The following is a 22,578-nucleotide window of genomic DNA, read 5'->3' as shown; positions in this document are numbered from 1 at the left end:
TGCCTCTTTATTAATCTCTTTCTAATTTTATCATCTCAACGAGTTGCCTATGATATGAATGTTGAGAAATAGCTTCTCATTTCCAGAAAATTAAATACAATTAAAAAAATCAATAGAAATGAAGGAAGAATTCTTACCAGGCCTGGAAGTTCACAGCATTTGTCTGTATTGGCCCATGATGTGGAGCAAACAATATCAAACATCTGTAACTGGAACTATGATTTAAAAAGAAAATTGTCATTCAACAAAATATATATAAATAAATTATCTTTATAATGATTTTATGTTATGTATTATATAATAGAATACCAATACATTAATAATACATTACAGTAAGTAAATTAAAAAGTAACTCCAACAATGTCAAACTAATTTTTTTCCTCAAACACATAGTGATCTAAGATTTTGTCTACAATTATTCATCCACCATCTAAACCCTCTTATTTATCAAAACTTCCCCTCTCGTTTCTACCTAAAGAGTAAGCTTAGCTCCTCTGTTAAAGTCTTCCTTACAAAGCCCATCACAGCTGCTCCCGAATGACTCTGTAATCACACAACACTCCATATGCCTCCTCTATAGCACACCTCCCACTACACAATTATTTACATTACCAAACTCATCTTTAGGTCACCTATCATAATATGTGGCATATAAAAAGCACTCAGGAAGGCTTATTGAATTAATTATCACTTCATTCCTTTGTACATACACCCAGTAACTTTTTCTTCAGTGCATAATATAAGCCAGATACTATGTGGACTTTTAGGATACAAACATTTTTTTAAAAATCATAGTCCTGACCTAGAAGAACTTACAGGGAGTGAGAGGGGAGCACATAAATACGGTACACAATGTGGCAAATGTCATGACAGCTTCACATTCAGTATTGTGAGAATGTAAGCTATGTGTATTCTTATTTAAGCCATTGATCATGCCATAAATATTTAGACAGGCTTGCTCCACTCATGTATGTTGGTGATAAGTCAATGTACATGTTGAAATATACAGAAACATAATTATAACATCATTAAGGGCTAACACTAGCTTAATGACCCAATCATTTTTACTATATTTCTTCTACATTATTTTCAAATATTAAGAGTGTGCTCTATTACTGATCTGGGAGAAGGATGAAATTGTTTTCATTTTAAATCTGTAATCTTGCTTTCAGCAAGTGGTGTTTTCAGCAAAGACTGGAAACTCTTGGTGCCTTCCTTATTTTCTCCCAAATAGTACTATCCATCCTTTGCCAAACATCTTCTAGAAAAATGATAATGCCCAAGTAGATAGTACTATTGAAACATGTTATTAAAAATGCATGCACTATCACAAAATAACTTGTTCTGACAGTAAGCAGAATGAAATCAGGCTTTCTGTCATTATACTCAAGTAATTATGCCTTATTGCAAACATTCATTCCAACTGATCAATAAAGTAACCCCTGAATTTTGAAAGCAAATCCATAAGTCAAAGCATCTTATTTTCATGATCCCATATACACCTATTGAGCTGTTTGCAGAAATATGTGCATGGCTCACTGCTTTTTTTTTCCAGGTGGTTTAAGGTTCCCCTCCACCATCCAAGAGTACGATAACTGAGACTGTCCAGGGCAAACAAACAAAAAAAAATTAAGTTTTTATTAGGTTGGTGCAAAAGTAATGTCAAAAACTGCAATTACTTTTGCACCACCTAATAAAATTAAAACATTTGGAAAAATACATTATAGCTTATTTTTATAAACAATTACAACAACACTAACAACAAATATTTCAAAGATCATAGGGATTCTGAGAGTATGGAGCTAGACTGCCTGGGTGTCATCTCCAACTCTTCCACCGACAGACTGAGTTACTTTGAACAAATTATTTAATGTCTTGGAGTCTTAGTTTTCTCATCTGTAAAGTGAGCATAATAATAGTACCTATTCATGTGGCTGTGAGGATTAAATGAGTTAGTATAGAGGAAATATTTAGAACAGTACCTGGAACATAGTTGCTATAAATAATAAATATTAGCTTTCTCGTAATTGATTTGTTTAAGGAGAAGGTGTACATATAATACAAAGGCCAAAAAAGTAGAATCAAAATGACAGTGACAGTACTGAGGACAGAAATATAATAGTAGTTTGTTTCCACAATAATAATATCTATGAAATGTCTTGATTCAGAAAAATCTTAGTAAATAACAACAACAATAGCAACAAACATTTGCAGAAATGAATGCCAGGCACTATCCTAAGCACTTTGCATATATCTTTACATCTTCAGATTGCCGCTATGGGGTATGATCATAGCAAAGTCCATTCTGTGGAATAGGACCGGGGAAGAAAAAGTTTAAATAATGTAACCACATGTTGAAGGCTTAGTTCTGTTTGAGATTTAAATGGCATGCCCCATTTTCTTGTGGTTTATTTTCCAGTAAACTGATCTTTGATCTAATGTTTAAAATGCAGATAGCCCAATGAAATCTTACAATGCCATTTTGTCTTGGGACATTTATTAAATAGGTCCCATTATGACAGCATTGGATAGATTCAGCTAAGTCTGCAAATCATTTATCCATTAAGAAATTTTCCATTTCTGAGTAGAGCCCTCAGAGCAAAAACATTTTCATGAATGGAAAGACTTACTTAAAGCAAAGGCCTTTCACAAGCCCCAGTATACATCAGGATTTCTTGAAGCTTTTCAAATAAACATCTACCACCTAACCACCTATAACAGTCTAATGTCTACATTTACAAACCTTTCACTGGACTTCTGCCTTATGAAATTATTGGGACTCTTAGGAGCTCAATTTATTTATTCCAGGGGTTGAATGCTTACTAAGTGCTGAATGAAGCCAATATTATAATTTCAGGAATGTTACATGGGCTGACTTTTCTTTTGCAAGTTAGATGATGTCAGCAGCTTTTTCTTTGAGTACAACAAATTTATTCATAATTGTTTGCACTTATAATAGTTTAGATTCCTCAGCCTTTATTTAGGGACTTTTTTTTCCAAGGCACATTTCAGGGGATTGATTAAAAGAGAAAAAAAGCCTTTGGCTTTTATTCCAAAAGCAATGACATACATATTTGTGCAAATTATACAGGAGACAGTACAAGGTGGTATGTCAAAAGATCTCGTATTTGAGTACCTTAAAATGCAAGAGAGTGTGGCTCAAAATAAATAATACTTTAGAGAACTAATGCAAGAAGCAGCCCTTTTTTACTTTTGTAACGTTTTTGTAACTCACTGAAAATTATAAAAGATACATCTTTGCAAAAAAAAAAAAAAGAGGAAGAGATACAAAACCTCCCACTTTCACTTTTCATAATCTCTTTCAAGGGAATACTTGGCCAATTACAAATGCTCATTTTTCATTGTTAGACATTTTTGTCTGGTATAGCACAAAAGGCAAGTCACTTGGGGTCAAATGTCAGCACGAAAATAAGATTAAAATATTTCTTAGCAGTTGAGTCATTTTGATCTGTGAATGGGAATTAAAATGTACCTCTGGCTCCATTTTCCACTCAGTGCCAAATTTTATTCTCTGATTTTTTTTCTAACATGTTTTAACTAAATTTATAATTTGAAGTAAAGCTGTACCCGAATTTATATAAATATCTAGAGGGCTTTACACTGCACAAGAATACTGGTGAAAGAGTACAGAGGAACTAAACCATTTTCTGTTTGTAATTTGATGTCTAACCTTTATTGATGCCATCACAAAACTAAGATTGTGCATTTACCACTTGTCAACTATTGAACTCATTGTTTTTAACTTGTTTTCAATCAACTTATTGAATTTAAGGGAAACCACGAAGGCACTGATTAAATTAGAAAATAAAATTCATAGCTATTGTACTTGTTGGTATTAATTAGAATTTTAAGGTATAGACACACTTGGGGGGGTAGTTTTGATTACTTTGCTCTCAAGGTTGTAATTCAAATAATGGTAAATCTCTGAACCTGTCAATGAACAGATAGGACATATAGTCTCTAGTACAAACCAAACTTCCTTCTCTGCCTTTATTCTATAATTATCAGAGTCTGTCCTAATGGAAGAAGCACTGGAATGAAAGGCAGATGATCTTATAGAAGTTGGATACAGTCTCTTATTTCACTACTCTCACTTTTTGAAAGGGGACCTGACCCTAGCTTCTTAAAGTCTCAGTTTCTCTATCTACAGAGTAGGGAAGATGCAAGTACCTATTTCAAGGATTATTACAGGATTAAATGAAATAATCCCAGGAAAATACACACTGCCTAGCTCCTAGCAGAGATGTAATAACTATTAGCTATCGTTATAATTTTAAAAGCTTAAAATAGATAATTCACATGAAAATATACTATATTTTTTAGCAATTTAACAACACTTATTTTCAAACAAGTGTTTGTAGAATCATCAACTAGTCTACTATTGATTTATATATAAAAGCTGTAACTCAGTGGCTAAAATGATAGGCAACTCCATAGCATAACTCATATGTCTCTGTTATTTGAACAGGAGGGAGCTAAATATATGCCAGTTGGATAATTACCTAAGTATTAGATTTGCAAAGGTAGAAGAAAGGCACTAAGAAATACGATCGTATGCCAGAAGCTCAAAACTTTTCTAGAATCATTTCATTAGGTACCAGAAAATGCAGGAGAAACTTTTTTGGAGAAGAAACTTTGGAAAGCAGAAGCACAGTTGTTAAGTTTCATTCCACATGTATTTAGACAGCTAAGTTAAGCCTGCTTGTTAGGTTAGCCCCAGTAGAGACTGTTACTGCCTATACAATCTTGCATTGCTGAACACCAGTTGATTTTATTAAGAACGTAATTTCTATCGAGTAGTTACTGTATCCTTAAATGCATTAATCTATCTTCCACTCAATTATGGTTTAAAAAGAATACATTTTCTTTAAAGACTAAATGTTTAGACTTCCACCATCTGGCATTTATTGAATAGTTGTTGGATTTGGCAGGGAATGGAGGCCTATAAGTTACTAATCTCTCTTATATAATAATTACTCCTCCTAGAATAATCCAGAATTTGCCCAACATACATTCCCTTTTGCTGGATATTAGAGTACAAATGTATATCAAGGTTAGATTGGCAGTCTGTGATTTCTAAATTTAAAATTGAAAACTGAGACTTCTCTTACCTTGTACTGAAATGATTAAGTAATATCCCTCAAAAAGCAAGTCTGAGTTTCCAATCACATTCTTGAGATCTAACTTAATACATTCATTTCAACATAATCAAATTCTTCAGTAAGTGGGCAGACTGAAAATCTAGTTAGTAATCCTTTGTAGACTTCTAGATTCAACAAATGCTACGACTTTTTTCCTACTAGCCTTACAAAGAACTCTTTAATTATTGACTTCTATAATTCTCCTTTGTCTACTACTAGTTGGAAATAACCACAGAGAGTGCTCTGTTTAATTCCATTTCTCTCATGGCCAAAAGTAAAGATTGATCACCAGTAGGCCTGAAACCTGAGGCATTTTTACTTTCAGAAAGAAATTAGTTGATATTTAGTTGGTCATATCTTTGGAGCATAATTATTACATACAGTATACGTTAAAACACAGTTGTAAAACTATCATTGTGAAATATATTATAATTATAAAATAATTAGGAGAGGGTACAATATATATTATGGGACTATTGTCAACATCACACACGGAATATATGCAAAACAAAATTTTAAGAAAAGATATAATACAATTTGAACAGACAACATTCTATTTAATTTCTATGAAATGTTTCTTGAGAACTTACTCTGTTCATCAGTATTGAGTAGACATTGTGATGTAGGGTGGTTTTAAACAAAGACAATGACACGGTTTCTATTTTGAGGCATTTATAATCTGGTTAGAGGAGTGAAATGTAGATATATGAAAGAGAAACAAAATAGTATGTGACTATCAATAATCAAGTGCTAGAAGTCTAGAAAAGGTGGGATGGAGGATAGAGAATGTGTTATTGACTTTCTTCAATAATAATAGTTGCTCTTCAGTGAACGCCTACTAACTTTCAGGAATTTTATATTCGTTATTTCTAAAATTAAGAAAATATTAATAATAGTATTATGTGATCTGGGCCCAGAATCTCATATACCTAGAATGGTTTCTCTTTCTTTGTGGGTTTTTTGTTTTTGTTTTTGTTTTTTTTTTAAGATGGAGTCTCACTCTGTCACCCAGGCTAAAGTGCAGTGGCGCGATCTTGGTTCACTGCAACAACCGCCTCCCGGGGTCAAGCAATTCTCCTGCCTCAGTCTTCCGAGTAGGTGGACTACAGGTGCGTGCCACCACATCCGGCTAATTTTTTGTATTTTTAGTAAAGACGGAGTTTCACCATGTTAGACAGGACGGTCTTGATCTCCTGACCTCGTGATCCACCCACCTCGGCCTCCCAAAGTGCTGAAATTACAGGCGTGAGGCACCGCACCCGGCCTGGATTCTCTTTCTTAAATTAGAGTCTATTCATTCATCATCCAAGTATCCATCTATATATCCATTTATCCATACAAGATATCCTTAGTTTGACAATTCTGTGTTTTTATAAATTCCTTCATGTACTATCATAGGAGTATCCTCCATTAAGCAGAAGATGGTGTGTTTTTTAATTATCATAAAATGCCACACATTAGGGGGAGACAAGTTTTTGAAATCATGTAAACATTCCCAAAAGTCTCTTACTGTAACTGAGAACAAGAGAGCCTTCCATAGCTTTTATATTATCTTTCTAAACATCTAATCCATAATTCCCCAAAGCAAAGTAGAAACAAAGGAACTTTTAAAGATACTTCAACTGTAAGTGTTAAACTACTTAGCATCATCTACCTATCAAGGTCTGAAAGCATCAATGTCCCCCTATACGTAAGGGACACATTGCTACCATTCACTTCTATTGTTACCACAAAAATAAATGCCCCAAAACAGCAAAGTGCCCCAAAGTAAATCACTCTCCCACTCGGACTATTTCCTGTGCACTAAGTGAATGGTAGTGGAATTAGAACCATGGGTCTGTTTTATTTATTTGACATAGTATAGGATTTCATTTTTACAAGGTGATCTTCAGCTTTAAAAGTCTTTGAGAACTACCAGCTCTTGTATAACTGGCTAATTCTACAGATCTATGAAAGTGGGAGACAATAGTAATTCATAATTATCTTGATTGTTCTATTACATAAGAGAAGTGTAGATTAGAACAGTTGGGATTGTTTACAAGAATAAAATGCCTCACTATAGAATGACTCAAATTAGAGAATGCTGCTAATTAGCTGTGAATACACAGTATTAACACAAAAAACTGTGTGCACTATTCTTTTTTTGTGGGTAATGAGTGATAGGAATGTGATTTCTTTGCCAACTGGAAGTCTCTCAGATTTAAATTCCATGTTGTAAGGTAAAAAATATATTATCTTAGAATGGTGGGGAGGAGCCAAGATGGCCGAATAGGAACAGCTCCGGTCTACAGCTCCCAGCGTGAGCGACGCAGAAGACGGGTGATCTCTGCATTTCCATCTGAGGTACCGGGTTCATCTCACTAGGGAGTGCCAGACAGTGGGCGCAGGCCAGTGGGTGCGCGCACCGTGCGCGAGCCGAAGCAGGGCGAGGCATTGCCTCACCTGGGAAGCGCAAGGGGTCAGGGAGTTCCCTTTCCGAGTCAAAGAAAGGGGTGACGGACGCACCTGGAAAATCGGGTCACTCCCACCCGAATATTGCGCTTTTCAGACCGGCTTAAAAAACGGCGCACCACGAGACTATATCCCACACCTGACTTGGAGGGTCCTACGCCCACGGAATCTCGCTGATTGCTAGCACAGCAGTCTGAGATCAAACTGCAAGGCGGCAGCGAGGCTGGGGGAGGGGCGCCCGCCATTGCCCAGGCTTGCTTAGGTAAACAAAGCAGCCAGGAAGCTCGAACTGGGTGGAGCCCACCACAGCTCAAGGAGGCTTGCCTGATTCTGTAGGCTCCACCTCTGGGGGCAGGGCACAGACAAACAAAAAGACAGCAGTAACCTCTGCAGACTTAAATGTCCCTGTCTGACAGCTTTGAAGAGAGCAGTGGTTCTCCCAGCACGCAGCTGGAGATCTGAGAACGGGCAGACTGCCTCCTCAAGTGGGTCCCTGACCCCTGACCCCTGAGCAGCCTAACTGGGAGGCACCCCCCAGCAGGGGCACACTGACACCTCCCACGGCAGGGTATACCAACAGACCTGCAGCTGAGGGTCCTGTCTGTTAGAAGGAAAACTAACAAACAGAAAGGACATCCACACCAAAAACCCATCTGTACATCACCATCATCAAAGACCAAAAGTAGATAAAACCACAAAGATGGGGAAAAAACAGAACAGAAAAACTGGAAACTCTAAAACGCAGAGCACCTCTCCTCCTCCAAAGGAACGCAGTTCCTCACCAGCAACGGAACAAAGCTGGATGGAGAATGATTTTGACGAGCTGAGAGAAGAAGGCTTCAGACGATCAAATTACTCTGAGCTACGGGAGGACATTCAAACCAAAGGCAAAGAAGTTGAAAACTTTGAAAAAAGTTTAGACGAATGTATAACTAGAATAACCAATACAGAGAAGTGCTTAAAGGAGCTGATGGAGCTGAAAACCAAGGCTCGAGAACTACGTGAAGAATGCAGAAGCCTCAGGAGCCGATGCGATCAACTGGAAGAAAGGGTATCAGCAACGGAAGATGAAATGAATGAAATGAAGCGAGAAGGGAAGTCTAGAGAAAAAAGAATAAAAAGAAATGAGCAAAGCCTCCAAGAAATATGGGACTATGTGAAAAGACCAAATCTACGTCTGATTGGTGTACCTGAAAGTGATGCGGAGAATGGAACCAAGTTGGAAAACACTCTGCAGGATATTATCCAGGAGAACTTCCCCAATCTAGCAAGGCAGGCCAACATTCAGATTCAGGAAATACAGAGAACGCCACAAAGATACTCCTCGAGAAGAGCAACTCCAAGACACATAATTGTCAGATTCACCAAAGTTGAAATGAAGGAAAAAATGTTAAGGGCAGCCAGAGAGAAAGGTCGGGTTACCCTCAAAGGGAAGCCCATCAGACTAACAGCGGATTTCTCGGCAGAAACTCTACAAGCCAGAAGAGAGTGGGGGCCAATATTCAACATTCTTAAAGAAAAGAATTTTCAACCCAGAATTTCATATCCAGCCAAACTAAGCTTCATAAGTGAAGGAGGAATAAAATACTTTACAGACAAGCAAATGCTGAGAGATTTTGTCACCACCAGGCCTGCCCTAAAAGAGCTCCTGAAGGAAGTGCTAAACATGGAAAGGAACAACCGGTACCAGCCGCTGCAAAATCATGCCAAAATGTAAAGACCATCGAGACTAGGAAGAAACTGCATCAACTAACGAGCAAAATCACCAGCTAACATCATAACGACAGGATCAAATTCAAACATAACAATATTGACTTTAAATGTAAATGGACTAAATTCTCCAATTAAAAGACACAGACTGGCAAGTTGGATAAAGAGTCAAGACCCATCAGTGTGCTGTATTCAGGAAACCCATCTCACGTGCAGAGACACACATAGGCTCAAAATAAAAGGATGGAGGAAGATCTACCAAGCAAATGGAAAACAAAAAAAGGCAGGGGTTGCAATCCTAGTCTCTGATAAAACAGACTTTAAACCAACAAAGATCAAAAGAGACAAAGAAGGCCATTACATAATGGTAAAGGGATCAATTCAACAAGAGGAGCTAACTATCCTAAATATATATGCACCCAATACAGGAGCACCCAGATTCATAAAGCAAGTCCTGAGTGACCTACAAAGAGACTTAGACTCCCACACATTAATAATGGGAGACTTTAACACCCCACTGTCAACATTAGACAGATCAACGAGACAGAAAGTCAACAAGGATACCCAGGAATTGAACTCAGCTCTGCACCAAGCGGACCTAATAGACATCTACAGAACTCTCCACCCCAAATCAACAGAATATACATTTTTTTCAGCACCACACCACACCTATTCCAAAATTGACCACATAGTTGAAAGTAAAGCTCTCCTCAGCAAATGTAAAAGAACAGAAATTATAACAAACTATCTCTCAGACCACAGTGCAATCAATCTAGAACTCAGGATTAAAAATCTCACTCAAAGCCGCTCAACTACATGGAAACTGAACAACCTGCTCCTGAATGACTACTGGGTACATAACGAAATGAAGGCAGAAATAAAGATGTTCTTTGAAACCAACGAGAACAAAGACACAACATACCAGAATCTCTGGGATGCATTCAAAGCAGTGTGTAGAGGGAAATTTATAGCACTAAATGCCCACAAGAGAAAGCAGGAAAGATCCAAAATTGACACCCTAACATCACAATTAAAAGAACTAGAAAAGCAAGAGCAAACACACTCAAAAGCTAGCAGAAGGCAAGAAATAACTAAAATCAGAGCAGAACTGAAGGAAATAGAGACACAAAAAACCCTTAAAAAAATCAATGAATCCAGAAGCTGGTTTTTTGAAAGGATCAACAAAATTGATAGACCACTAGCAAGACTAATAAAGAAAAAAAGAGAGAAGAATCAAATAGACACAATAAAAAATGATAAAGGGGATATCACCACCGATCCCACAGAAATACAAACTACCATCAGAGAATACTACAAACACCTCTACGCAAATAAACTAGAAAATCTAGAAGAAATGGATACATTCCTCGACACATACACTCTCCCAAGACTAAACCAGGAAGAAGTTGAATCTCTGAATAGACCAATAACAGGAGCTGAAATTGTGGCAATAATCAATAGTTTACCAACCAAAAAGAGTCCAGGACCAGATGGATTCACAGCCGAATTCTACCAGAGGTACAAGGAGGAACTGGTACCATTGCTTCTGAAACTATTCCAATCAATAGAAAAAGAGGGAATCCTCCCTAACTCATTTTATGAGGCCAGCATCATTCTGATACCAAAGCCGGGCAGAGACACAACCAAAAAAGAGAATTTCAGACCAATATCGTTGATGAACATTGATGCAAAAATCCTCAATAAAATACTGGCAAACCGAATCCAGCAGCACATCAAAAAGCTTATCCACCATGATCAAGTGGGCTTCATCCCTGGGATGCAAGGCTGGTTCAATATACGCAAATCAATAAATGTAATCCAGCATATAAACAGAGCCAAAGACAAAAACCACATGATTATCTCAATAGATGCAGAAAAAGCCTTTGACAAAATTCAACAACCCTTCATGCTAAAAACTCTCAATAAATTAGGTATTGATGGGACATATTTCAAAATAATAAGAGCTATCTATGACAAACCCACAGCCAATATCATACTGAATGGGCAAAAACTGGAAGCATTCCCTTTGAAAACGGGCACAAGACAGGGATGCCCTCTCTCACCGCTCCTATTCAACATAGTGTTGGAAGTTCTGGCCAGGGCAATCAGGCAGGAGAAGGAAATAAAGGGTATTCAATTAGGAAAAGAGGAAGTCAAATTGTCCCTGTTTGCAGACGACATGATTGTTTATCTAGAAAACCCCATTGTCTCAGCCCAAAATCTCCTTAAGCTGATAAGCAACTTCAGCAAAGTCTCAGGATATAAAATCAATGTACAAAAATCACAAGCATTCTTATACACCAACAACAGACAAACAGAGAGCCAAATCATGAGTGAACTCCCATTCACAATTGCTTCAAAGAGAATAAAATACCTAGGAATCCAACTTACAAGGGATGTGAAGGACCTCTTCAAGGAGAACTACAAACCACTGCTCAAGGAAATAAAAGAGGATACAAACAAATGGAAGAACATTCCATGCTCATGGGTAGGAAGAATCAACATTATGAAAATGGCCATACTGCCCAAGGTCATTTACAGATTCAATGCCATCCCCATCAAGCTACCAATGACTTTCTTCACAGAATTGGAAAAAACTACTTTAAAGTTCATATGGAACCAAAAAAGAGCCCGCATTGCCAAGTCAATCCTAAGCCAAAAGAACAAAGCTGGAGGCATCACACTACCTGACTTCAAACTATACTACAAGGCTACAGTAACCAAAACAGCATGGTACTGGTACCAAAACAGAGATATAGATCAATGGAACAGAACAGAGCCCTCAGAAATAACGCCGCATACCTACAACTATCTGATCTTTGACAAACCTGAGAAAAACAAGCAATGGGGAAAGGATTCCCTATTTAATAAATGGTGCTGGGAAAACTGGCTAGCCATATGTAGAAAGCTGAAACTGGATCCCTTCCTTACACCTTATACAAAAATCAATTCAAGATGGATTAAAGATTTAAACGTTAGACCTAAAACCATAAAAACCCTAGAAGAAAACCTAGGCATTACCATTCAGGACATAGGCGTGGGCAAGGACTTCATGTCCAAAACACCAAAAGCAATGGCAACAAAAGACAAAATTGACAAATGGGATCTAATTAAACTAAAGAGCTTCTGCACAGCAAAAGAAACTACCATCAGAGTGAACAGGCAACCTACAACATGGGAGAAAATTTTCGCAACCTACTCATCTGACAAAGGGCTAATATCCAGAATCTACAATGAACTCAAACAAATTTACAAGAAAAAAACAAACAACCCCATCAAAAAGTGGGCGAAGGATATGAACAGACACTTCTCAAAAGAAGACATTTATGCAGCCAAAAAACACATGAAAAAATGCTCATCATCACTGGCCATCAGAGAAATGCAAATCAAAACCACTATGAGATATCATCTCACACCAGTTAGAATGGCAATCATTAAAAAGTCAGGAAACAACAGGTGCTGGAGAGGATGTGGAGAAATAGGAACACTTTTACACTGTTGGTGGGACTGTAAACTAGTCCAACCATTGTGGAAGTCAGTGTGGCGATTCCTCAGGGATCTAGAACTAGAAATACCATTTGACCCAGCCATCCCATTACTGGGTATATACCCAAAGGACTATAAATCATGCTGCTATAAAGACACATGCACACGTATGTTTATTGCAGCATTATTCACAATAGCAAAGACTTGGAACCAACCCAAATGTCCAACAATGATAGACTGGATTAAGAAAATGTGGCACATATACACCATGGAATACTATGCAGCCATAAAAAATGATGAGTTCATGTCCTTTGTAGGGACATGGATGAAATTGGAAACCATCATTCTCAGTAAACTATCGCAAGAACAAAAAACCAAACACCGCATATTCTCAATCATAGGTGGGAATTGAACAATGAGATCACATGGACACAGGAAGGGGAATATCACACTCTGGGGACTGTTGTGGGGTGGGGGGAGGGGGGAGGGATAGCATTGGGAGATATACCTAATGCTAGATGACGAGTTAGTGGGTGCAGCGCACCAGCATGGCACATGTATACATATGTAACTAACCTGCACAATGAGCACATGTACCCTAAAACTTAAAGTATAATAAAAAAATAAATAAATAAATAAATAAAAAAAAAAAAGAAGGCCTATGGAGGCTGGGCGCGAAAAAAAAAAAAAAAAAATAGAATGGTATGTTACTCAATAATCACAATAATTAAAGGGTAAACTTTACATTAGTGATAGCAAAACCTAGTTTTAAAATGCCCAAATCTAACCCAAATAAGAGGCTTATGTCAATTTCCTGTGTATAATAGTCACTAATTTTGTGTGGATTTGTATTTGCTTATATAAATGAGGTTCATTTGCAGTTGTAATTCTTTTCTAAAAACCATTTATGCCCCAAACCATGTGATGAATATTTTACTATTTAAATTTTAAAATGCATTTAGAAAATAAATTAGCCTAATTCCTAATGCATATTCCATATAATACAGTGGAAGCATACTACCACAAGCTTTGAATGTGCATGTCTTAATTCATTTAAAAAGGCCATTATTTATTTATCCATCCATCTATCCATCCATCCATCCATCCATCCATTCATTCATCCATCCATTTATCCATTCACCTTTTTCTTAAACCTTTCCCCTGGAAAATAGCTAATGTACTTTAAAATAATTTCTCTCCCTTAGCAATAACACAGCTTCATGGGTTTATTCACTTACCGGTGCAGAGTTTCCACCTGGTCCTCTTGATCGAACCATTTTCCCTAGCACTTCTACACCATCTGACGTGATATTAGCTGATGCATTCATTGCCTTCTCACCCACTTGCTTGCAGTCAATAACCACTTTGACCAAAGTCTCACTGACAACAATGTGTAGCTAGGTAAAAGTAAGATGTTTCAGGAGGTAAGAAACAGAAGGAAATATCAACCAAATTTGTATAATTGTATGATTCATCATTACAAAGTATGAAAGAGAAGAGAAAGAATTCCGTCACCATGTATTTTGCTAAAAGAGAAAATTTCTACTTTTATCATCTCCATGATTTTCCCACATTCAAGTACCATCTCTATTTTTATCTATTTAACACTTCTTTCTAAAATGGCTTTGAAAGGATTCAGTTTTTAAAGTCTGGCCTAACTCGAGAGCAATTGCATCTTTGAAATCACAGGACTGCTGTACTAGCTATGCCTTTTCTGAATGCACATTAAAATTAACACAAAAATATTAAAATTAAAAATTTTTGTTGATATATCACCAACAATCATCCAAAGCACCACGAGTGGTTGGCAAACCACACTTCAAAAATATTTATTTAATTTAGGATGAAGAAAGGGGATCTAGAATCTGAGGGGGAAGAAGGAATGCTTTCTGGTGAACCCAGGTTCAAATAAAATAAAGCTGTTTAGCTTAGTGTGTGGTACATTTTTCTCAAACTAGAATCTCAAGAATCTGGAGGTCTGTGATATTTTCAGGAGTCGACACATTCTTTGTAAGGACTTGTAAAATCTGTCTTATTTAGGTGATAGTCAAAGTTAGGTATATTCTAGATGAACTGGATAACTACTCTATGTCCAAGTTCTGCCATAAAATTTCAGTGCTTATATATGCATTGTAACTTACAATGGCATTAGCCTCAAGAGTACTACAGTACTTGTTTTTGGCAGACTGATGAGCTAAAAGAGTCAAATTAATAGGTAAATAATGATTTCACCCTAAGTAAAAGCCAAAAGAAGTTACAAATCTGTTTCAGATAAGGTATTACGGTAGTTCAAAGAAAAACTATGTTGGTCAATACAATCAAGGTTATGGGGTGAAATTAATAGGCAAATAATGGTTTTGCCCTAAGTAAAAGCCAAAAGAAGTTACAAATCTGTTTAAGATAAGGTATTACGGTAGTTCAAAGAAAAACTATGTTGGTCAATACAATCAAGATTATGGAGTGAAATTAATAGGCAAATAACGGTTTTGCCCTAAGTAAAAGCCAAAAGAAGTTACAAATCTGTTTAAGGTAAGGTATCATGGTAGTTCGAAGAAAAACAATCTTGGGCAATACAATCAAAGTTATGGGAGTTATAGTAGCTAGCAGTGTATTCACATTGTAAGCACAGGTTGAATGTCAATGAAATAATGTCCTCTTTCACATTAAGATAGTGTTACTTTTAATTTTACTGGTTTTGTTCAACTTCATTTTTGTTTCATTGTTGTATACGAGCTGAAAGCACATGGACTTACACCAATTTTTATTTCATGTTTTATTTGAGTTAGATCATGATACAAATAATGTAAGTCAACAGTGGGACTCTTGAGAATCCTTTTCCTTCAAAAAGGAATTAACTACTGCCCAAGTATGGAAACATTGATGGAATAAACCCCACCACATTCCTTGCTTCTTATTAACATCTCTGTTACAATCATTTACTGGAGTATAATTCAACTCTTACGTGTTTTTGAGCCTTAGAGCACTTTCCATTATTATAGATTACAGAAATTTTCATACTGGGTGCTAGAAAACTTAGCTTCTAGTACCCCTGCCTTAAGAATTGTTAACTTGTGGGGAGTTATTCACATGCTTAAATTTTTTTTTTTTTTTTTGCTTTACAAAAGGAGATACTGAAAATTTTTCAAAGATATTTTGCTTCTTTGGTTGCACTTAAGGGCCCATTTATATAATTAAAGCTTTTTGAAAGAGACCTTGGGCCCACACTTCATAGCCAAAGTGTAAAAAATAAAACTAACTGAAAATCAAAGAGAAATTAAGGTAAAGGATTTATTCATTTATAAGTCTATGAACAAATAGAATTTGACTTCTACAAATTGAATTTGCATTGAGATATTCTATTAATAGGTCTATTTTAAAGTATTTTGTCACATGAGAAGCCTTTTTTGAATTTTTTTCCTCGTTTGGCTTTTTGGCTTTATTAACACTTAAAGTAGAGGGAAGTCTTCCTTCATATAACTTTTAAAAATTTGAAAGTTTATAAATTTTAAATCGATTTTTAATGAACCTCACTTCTTGAGTTCTTCTGGTAAGGAAATAAAGCTTAACCTTCACCTAAGACTTACAAAGGATTCTTTGGAATGAGAATTACAAGTTCATGCCTAAACCATGGGCTAAAATGACAATTTTTTTTTAACACTCATGAAATCTCAAATGCTTTTCATCTCCCAAACAATTTTATTTTTTACTATTTTGCAATACACTCTCCATAACCAAGAAAATAAACATGCCAAGAGGAATTTGGTGAGTAAACAATGTTAAGTCCTAAGAGCTGCTAATGGGACCACTTTGAGCCATGAACTAATAAATCTCCACTGTATCTCATGTGCTTTTCAGATACCTTTTCTTCTGGTAGTACAGTCCTATTAAACAGGAAAAAAAAGCAAGTTGTTTTTTTTTTAGCAACTGTTCTTATGCAATTATGTGGTATGCAATTATGATATTCAAAACCACAGAAAGTAGCAAAGTTGCATAAATTAGATTGATTTGACCGCATTCTAGGCCATGAGACAGGAGCCAAGAAAATTGCTATGCAGCATCCCTTCTCTCACTTTAAAAGGGCAGTAAGGGCCTGGTTAGGAAGCAAAGCATTTTTCTACACCACCTAGTAAATGCTCTGCTCATCCTGCAGCATAGGTGCTGCACTGCTTAACACTACAGATCAGTGGGATTATTCAAATACAAAGGAAGCAGTAGATGTTGGTAGATGTCCACCCCAATGATCACCACAGATAAGTGTTTCTGAGAAGCAAATGTTAAGGAACACAGTTATACCACAAGTGCTGAGTTATTAAAATAATGACAAGTGGCCAGGCGCGGTGGCTCACCCCTGTTTTCCCAGCACTTTGGGATGCCGAGGCAGGTAGATCACGAGGTCAGGAGATTGAGACCATCCTGGCTAATATGGTGAAATCCCGGTCCCACTAAAAATACAAAAAATTAGCCAGGCATGGTGGCAGATGCCTGTAATCCCAGCTCCTTGGGAGGCTGAGGCAGGAGAATGGCGTGAACCCGGGAGGCAGAGCTTGCAGTGAGCCGAGATCGTGCCACTGCACTCCAGCCTGGGCAACAGAGCAAGACTCCATCTCAAAATAAATAAATAAATAAATAAATAAATAAATAAATAAATAAATAAAATAAAATAAAATAATGACAAGTAAACTTAGGTTTTATAAAATTTTTCCGCAGGGTAACTGTTATGATGACAGTGATGGATTGCACTTGTATATATGTAAAAGTATCGGTGCAATCAGTTATCCCTATCTGCACATTTTAAGATGATTCAGCTGATTGTGCTTTCTTCTGCACTCGTAGATAGCTAGTTGTACCAGCTAGAACAGCAATCTTTTCTACATCGCACCTAATGTAGCAAATGAGCAACTGTCCACTTGGTAATGCCATATCCTTAACTACATTTTTCCTCAAAGAGGAAAGTGGCCCCCTTATTTTCGGGAGTGCCTGCCAAAAAAAAAAAATGCACATTTCAGGGTCCTCTCTCAGAACTACCAAATCAGAATCTGTTAACAAGCACAGGTATTGTTAACAAGCACAAAGGAAATTCTCACTCCAGCTGAAATTTGAGATCCAAAGCCCTATGGAATTTTTTTAAAATGGCTTTGTTCAATAGCAAATAGAATAAAGAATATATGCATACAAAGCATTACTAACCTTGTGAAAGCTTCCATAAAAAATTTTCCTAATTTCAGGTCCTTCGAACGTAACAGTTTGAAAATCCCCACTCTGGTCATAGTTGAAATATGTTAGAGTTTTCCCACCATCTATTGAAAGAAAAATAAAAATATTTTAGAAATAATTAAAGTAGGTGAATTTTGTTTTCTAAAATTCAACTCAAAACAAAACAATGCATCGATTGTTTTGAAACTGTATTTAGAATGATGTGATGAGTAAGGAAGTGATCTACAGTCCCCAGGTTGCCGCAGACTTTTAGTTGGTTACATGAACTGATTAAGCCACTTGGTGATGACAGTGAGGCAAAGACTCCTACACATACTCTTCCTCTGTACTTCCTTGCCCAGACTCTCATTCCCATCACTCTCCTGGGAGAAACTGTCCAAAGCTGGAAGTAGAGGCAGACACAGCTGCTTTAAGTTTATCAAATCTTAAAGAATAGAAACCAGGCCCTTTGTCTCTTTTTTTTTTTTTTTTTTTTTTTTGAGATGGAGTCTCGCTCTGTCACCCAGGCTGGAGTGCAGTGGCATGATCTTGGCTCACTGCAAGCTCCACCTCCTGGGTTCACACCATTCTCCTGCCTCAGCCTCCCAAGTAGCTGGGACTACAGGCGCCCACCACAACGCCCAGCTAATTTTTTGTATTTTTAGTAGAGACAGTTTGGTCTCGATCTCCTAACCTCATGTTCAGGATGGTCTCGATCTCCTGACCTCATGATCTGCCCACCTCAGCATCCCAAAGTGCTGGGATTACAGGTGTAAGCCACCGTGCCTGGCCGGCCCTTTGTCTTTTTAACCCACTGCAGCAACCAACTTTCCTAGGATGTGCAAATTACGCCACCCAAGATATTTCATTTATTATGAACAAACAAGCAAAAATTTTTCTAATCTTAAACTCTTCCTATTACAAGGAATATTTTATTATTTAAAAGATACTATGAATTAGAAAGAGAAAAGATTCTCACTCCAGCTGAAATTTGAGATCCAAAGCCCTAAGGAATTTTTTTAAATGCCTTTGTTCAATAGCAAATAGAATAAAGAATATATGCATACAAAGCATTACTAACCTTGTGAGAGAATAATTCATATTATTCATTTATCTAATATTTTTTCTTTCTAATTCATTCCTATGCTACAAATTAATACCTCTGTTTTCAAAAGGAGCAAGCTAGTCTTAATCATTTTAAGAAAATTCTTCATTTTCAAGTCCCAGGTATATATGAAGTTAGTAACGTATACCCTTTCAATCTACAGCTTTTCCTTAGTTTTAATATCAATGCAAAATGCTTCCACAATATCATATTTAGTTGTTGATTAGTTTCCATGTACTGAAAAATCCTTTTACAAATACTAGTCGGAAATAAGCTTAATACTTTCCTTATCCAAATGTGTGACTTAGCACCTAGTAATAGCCTCCAAATTTTGGTTCCTAGGTTCACTGGAATCCTAAACTAAAACTAGATATAGAAAACTCAGTGATATTAACCAAAAAGTTGATCTGCTTAACTGATCATCATGTACAACATCCAAGAGCATGAGGTTGATGGTACAACATCCAAGAGCACAAGGTTAAGAAGCTTCCTTCATTGGTTCTTCCTCACGTTTCCAACCTCCAAACATTGGCATTTCCCAGCCTCCAGACCTATTCTCTGCTCTTGCTAGACTCATTTTCTAGATGATCCCACCCAGTCTCATGGCTTGTATAGCAAAGACACACAACTTTCAAATGTACATCTCCATCCCAGAATTCTTTCTAAATATGCTGCTGTCAATCTGACATCCATTCTGGGATATCAAATATGCATCTTACTTTTATCATGTCTATGTCCAAAAAATGAACTGTGGTCCCACCCCCCCATTGACCCTCCAAGGGCCTTGCTCTGTCTGTAGTTTTCCCTCTCCCAGTAAAAATTGTTTTTCTCTCTTCTCCTTCCTCACTACTGCATCCCAGGCTTAGTGTTGGCACAAAATAGGAACTCAAGAAATATTTGTTGAAAGAATAAGAGAATAAACGGATAAATCAACTGCTATATAATTCATTGTTTAGTATTTACACATCACATAAGATTAGTGAGTTACTCTGTAATATACACAAACAGGCAAAATGGCATGCCACATACATTACTCATACATGTATATGCGAATGTGATCTCAATAAATATACTTACTGTCTAAAATAACCCCAACCAATGGGTCAGAATTTTTATTTAAAATCTCCCAAAGAGCAAATGGCTCCTGTGGAGTGTCAGGAAGAATCCGGAATAGAAAACTGATTGTGTAGTCGGAGGGCAATCCTTCTGGGTGCAAGTACCTGAACACAGAAAGAAAACCATGTTTCATTGTATCCTTCCTCAAAAAAGTTACTCCTTTGATTATAAAGCAAAGACATTGTCATTACACAAGATTTGGAAAAACAGAAAAGACCACCATTAACACCAACTAGATCACTGTTGATCTAACTTAGTAAAGAATGTGTGCATTTGTCCAATTTATATCATTTTGTCCCTTTCTTAGCACCATTTAATAGTCATTTTCCACTTCCTTAAATATTTTTAAGAGCATGATATTTCATGGCTGTACAATCTTCTCTTGTTTGGCTATTTTATCACTTACCTAATCAGTCACTTCTCACTGAACATTTTAGTAGTGTCAAAGGTTTTCATGTAATAAGCAATGTTGATCTATTATCCTTTTGTAAAACATAACTTATGACATTATCACTTTCTACTACATATTGTAGTCAATTGCATTCCCATCTGTGTTGCACCATCCAGATCCACCTTCCAAAATTAAGGGTACATTACCCCTGGTCCTGGGAGTGTTGTCTGCAGACAGGTTTCAGACACCAATCCCCCTTCAGAAATTGTCTTGGCTGAAAAAGGATGCCTCTCCCAAGGTCATGCCACCTTACTAGGAAACCTCTTTTCAATGACCGGTCATTGAGGAAGTATAAGGACCTGAACCCCTGAACCCAATGGGAGATAGATCTGAGGGGCCATACCATTTTCAGAACTCTTCTGGGTGGGTGGAGGCTTTTACTGAGATTCTTCACAGCTTGACTTCTCCCTCTTGGCTTGTCCTGTGTCCTGCTGTTCCCTTCCATGAGGGAACACCCTCATCAACTTCCCACATGCTAATCTCTCCCGGAAAATCTGCTTCCTGAAGAGCCCAACTTAAAATATCATCTTGTCTCTCTTTCTAACAACTAATGTTACTTTTACTCATTTACTTTTTAAATCTTCCTCCAAGCAAAAAAATACAACCCTTTACATATAGTAGGAACCCCATAATAGTTATTAATTGAATAAATAAATGTGCAAGTTTAGCATGCGTTTGAAAATGAAAGTTTGGTTTGCATAGATAAAAATAAATATTCATTTATTTATATATTCATTAATTCATTTGTCCATTCAATAAGTATTTTTTGAGTGCCAACTATATGCCAGACATTGTAACAGACATTTAAGATACATCAGCAAATAAACTGACAAAGGTCTTGTGATGGTAAATTTTAGGTTTCAACTTGACCGGATTAAGGAATATCTAGAAACCTGGTAAAGCATTATTTTGGAGTTTATCAGTGAGGGTGTCTCCAGAGGAGATTAGCGTGCGAGTCTGAGTGAGCTAGGTGGGGCAGATCTGCCTTCAATGTGGACAGACACCATCTAATTTGCTGGGGATCCAGAGATAGAAACAAGAATAAGGCTTTTTTGTTCTTGCGATAGTTTACTGAGAATGATGATTTCCAATTTCATCCATGTCCCTACAAAGGACATGAACTCATCATTTTTTATGGCTGCATAGTATTCCATGGTGTATATGTGCCACATTTTCTTAATCCAGTCTATCATTGTTGGACATTTGGGTTGATTCCAAGTGACGAGTTAGTGGGTGCAGCGCACCAGCATGGCACATGTATACGTATGTAACTAACCTGCACAATGTGCACATGTACCCTAAAACTTAAAGTATAATAATAATAAAAAAAGAAACAAGAATAAGGCAAATGTGTCTATAAAGTAGCTAAGTAATGCAATTTTTATATAAACCTGATTACTACTCTTCAGCTTTCTAGAGGTGCTGTTGTGACTGTCTCAAAGATAAAAGCCATTTGAACCATATAGCACTATCATGAAATGGTTCAGGATCTGAGCACTGGAGCTTGATAGCTGGATATAAATTCCAACATTGCCATTTAACTATGTGAGCTCACTCAAGTCATTTAGCTTCTTTGTGTTTCTGATTCATTATCTGTAAAATTTAGATAATAATGGAATCTACTTTCATAGAGGTGTCTGGAGGTTTGAGTGAGTTAGTGTACATAAGCATTTAGAAAGATGGCTGCGAGTAGTGCTATATAAGTATCAACTTTTTTTTTTTTTTTTTAAGACAGGGTCTTGCTCTTTCACCAAGATTGAGGTTCAGTGGCGTGATCATGACACACTGCAGCTTCAACCTCCTGAGCTCAAGCAATCCTCCCACCTCAGTCTCCAGAGTAGCTGGGACTACAGGTGCACACTACAATGCCCAGCTAATTTTTTTATTTTTATGTTTTTGTAGAG

General features: G+C 36.9%; 1 protein-coding gene across 2 annotated transcripts in view; it reads right to left on the bottom strand.

The window, feature by feature from the left end:
• The window catches only part of COL14A1 (collagen type XIV alpha 1 chain), a 249,603-nt gene that overhangs the window by 70,325 nt on the left and 156,700 nt on the right, over positions 1–22,578 (bottom strand). For both annotated transcript variants that reach the window (XM_055349252.2, XM_004047478.5), the window contains exons 32-35: positions 20,185–20,327; positions 17,997–18,106; positions 14,048–14,206; positions 138–215 (exon numbers count right to left, since the gene is read on the bottom strand). In XM_055349252.2, coding sequence (XP_055205227.2) covers positions 138–215; positions 14,048–14,206; positions 17,997–18,106; positions 20,185–20,327 — 490 coding nt within the window. The remainder of the gene's footprint in view (positions 1–137; positions 216–14,047; positions 14,207–17,996; positions 18,107–20,184; positions 20,328–22,578) is intronic.

Source organism: Gorilla gorilla, chromosome 7 (assembly GCF_029281585.2).
Source record: "Gorilla gorilla gorilla isolate KB3781 chromosome 7, NHGRI_mGorGor1-v2.1_pri, whole genome shotgun sequence".
NCBI lineage: Eukaryota > Metazoa > Chordata > Mammalia > Primates > Hominidae > Gorilla > Gorilla gorilla.
This window is presented reverse-complemented; position numbering and strand designations above follow the sequence as displayed.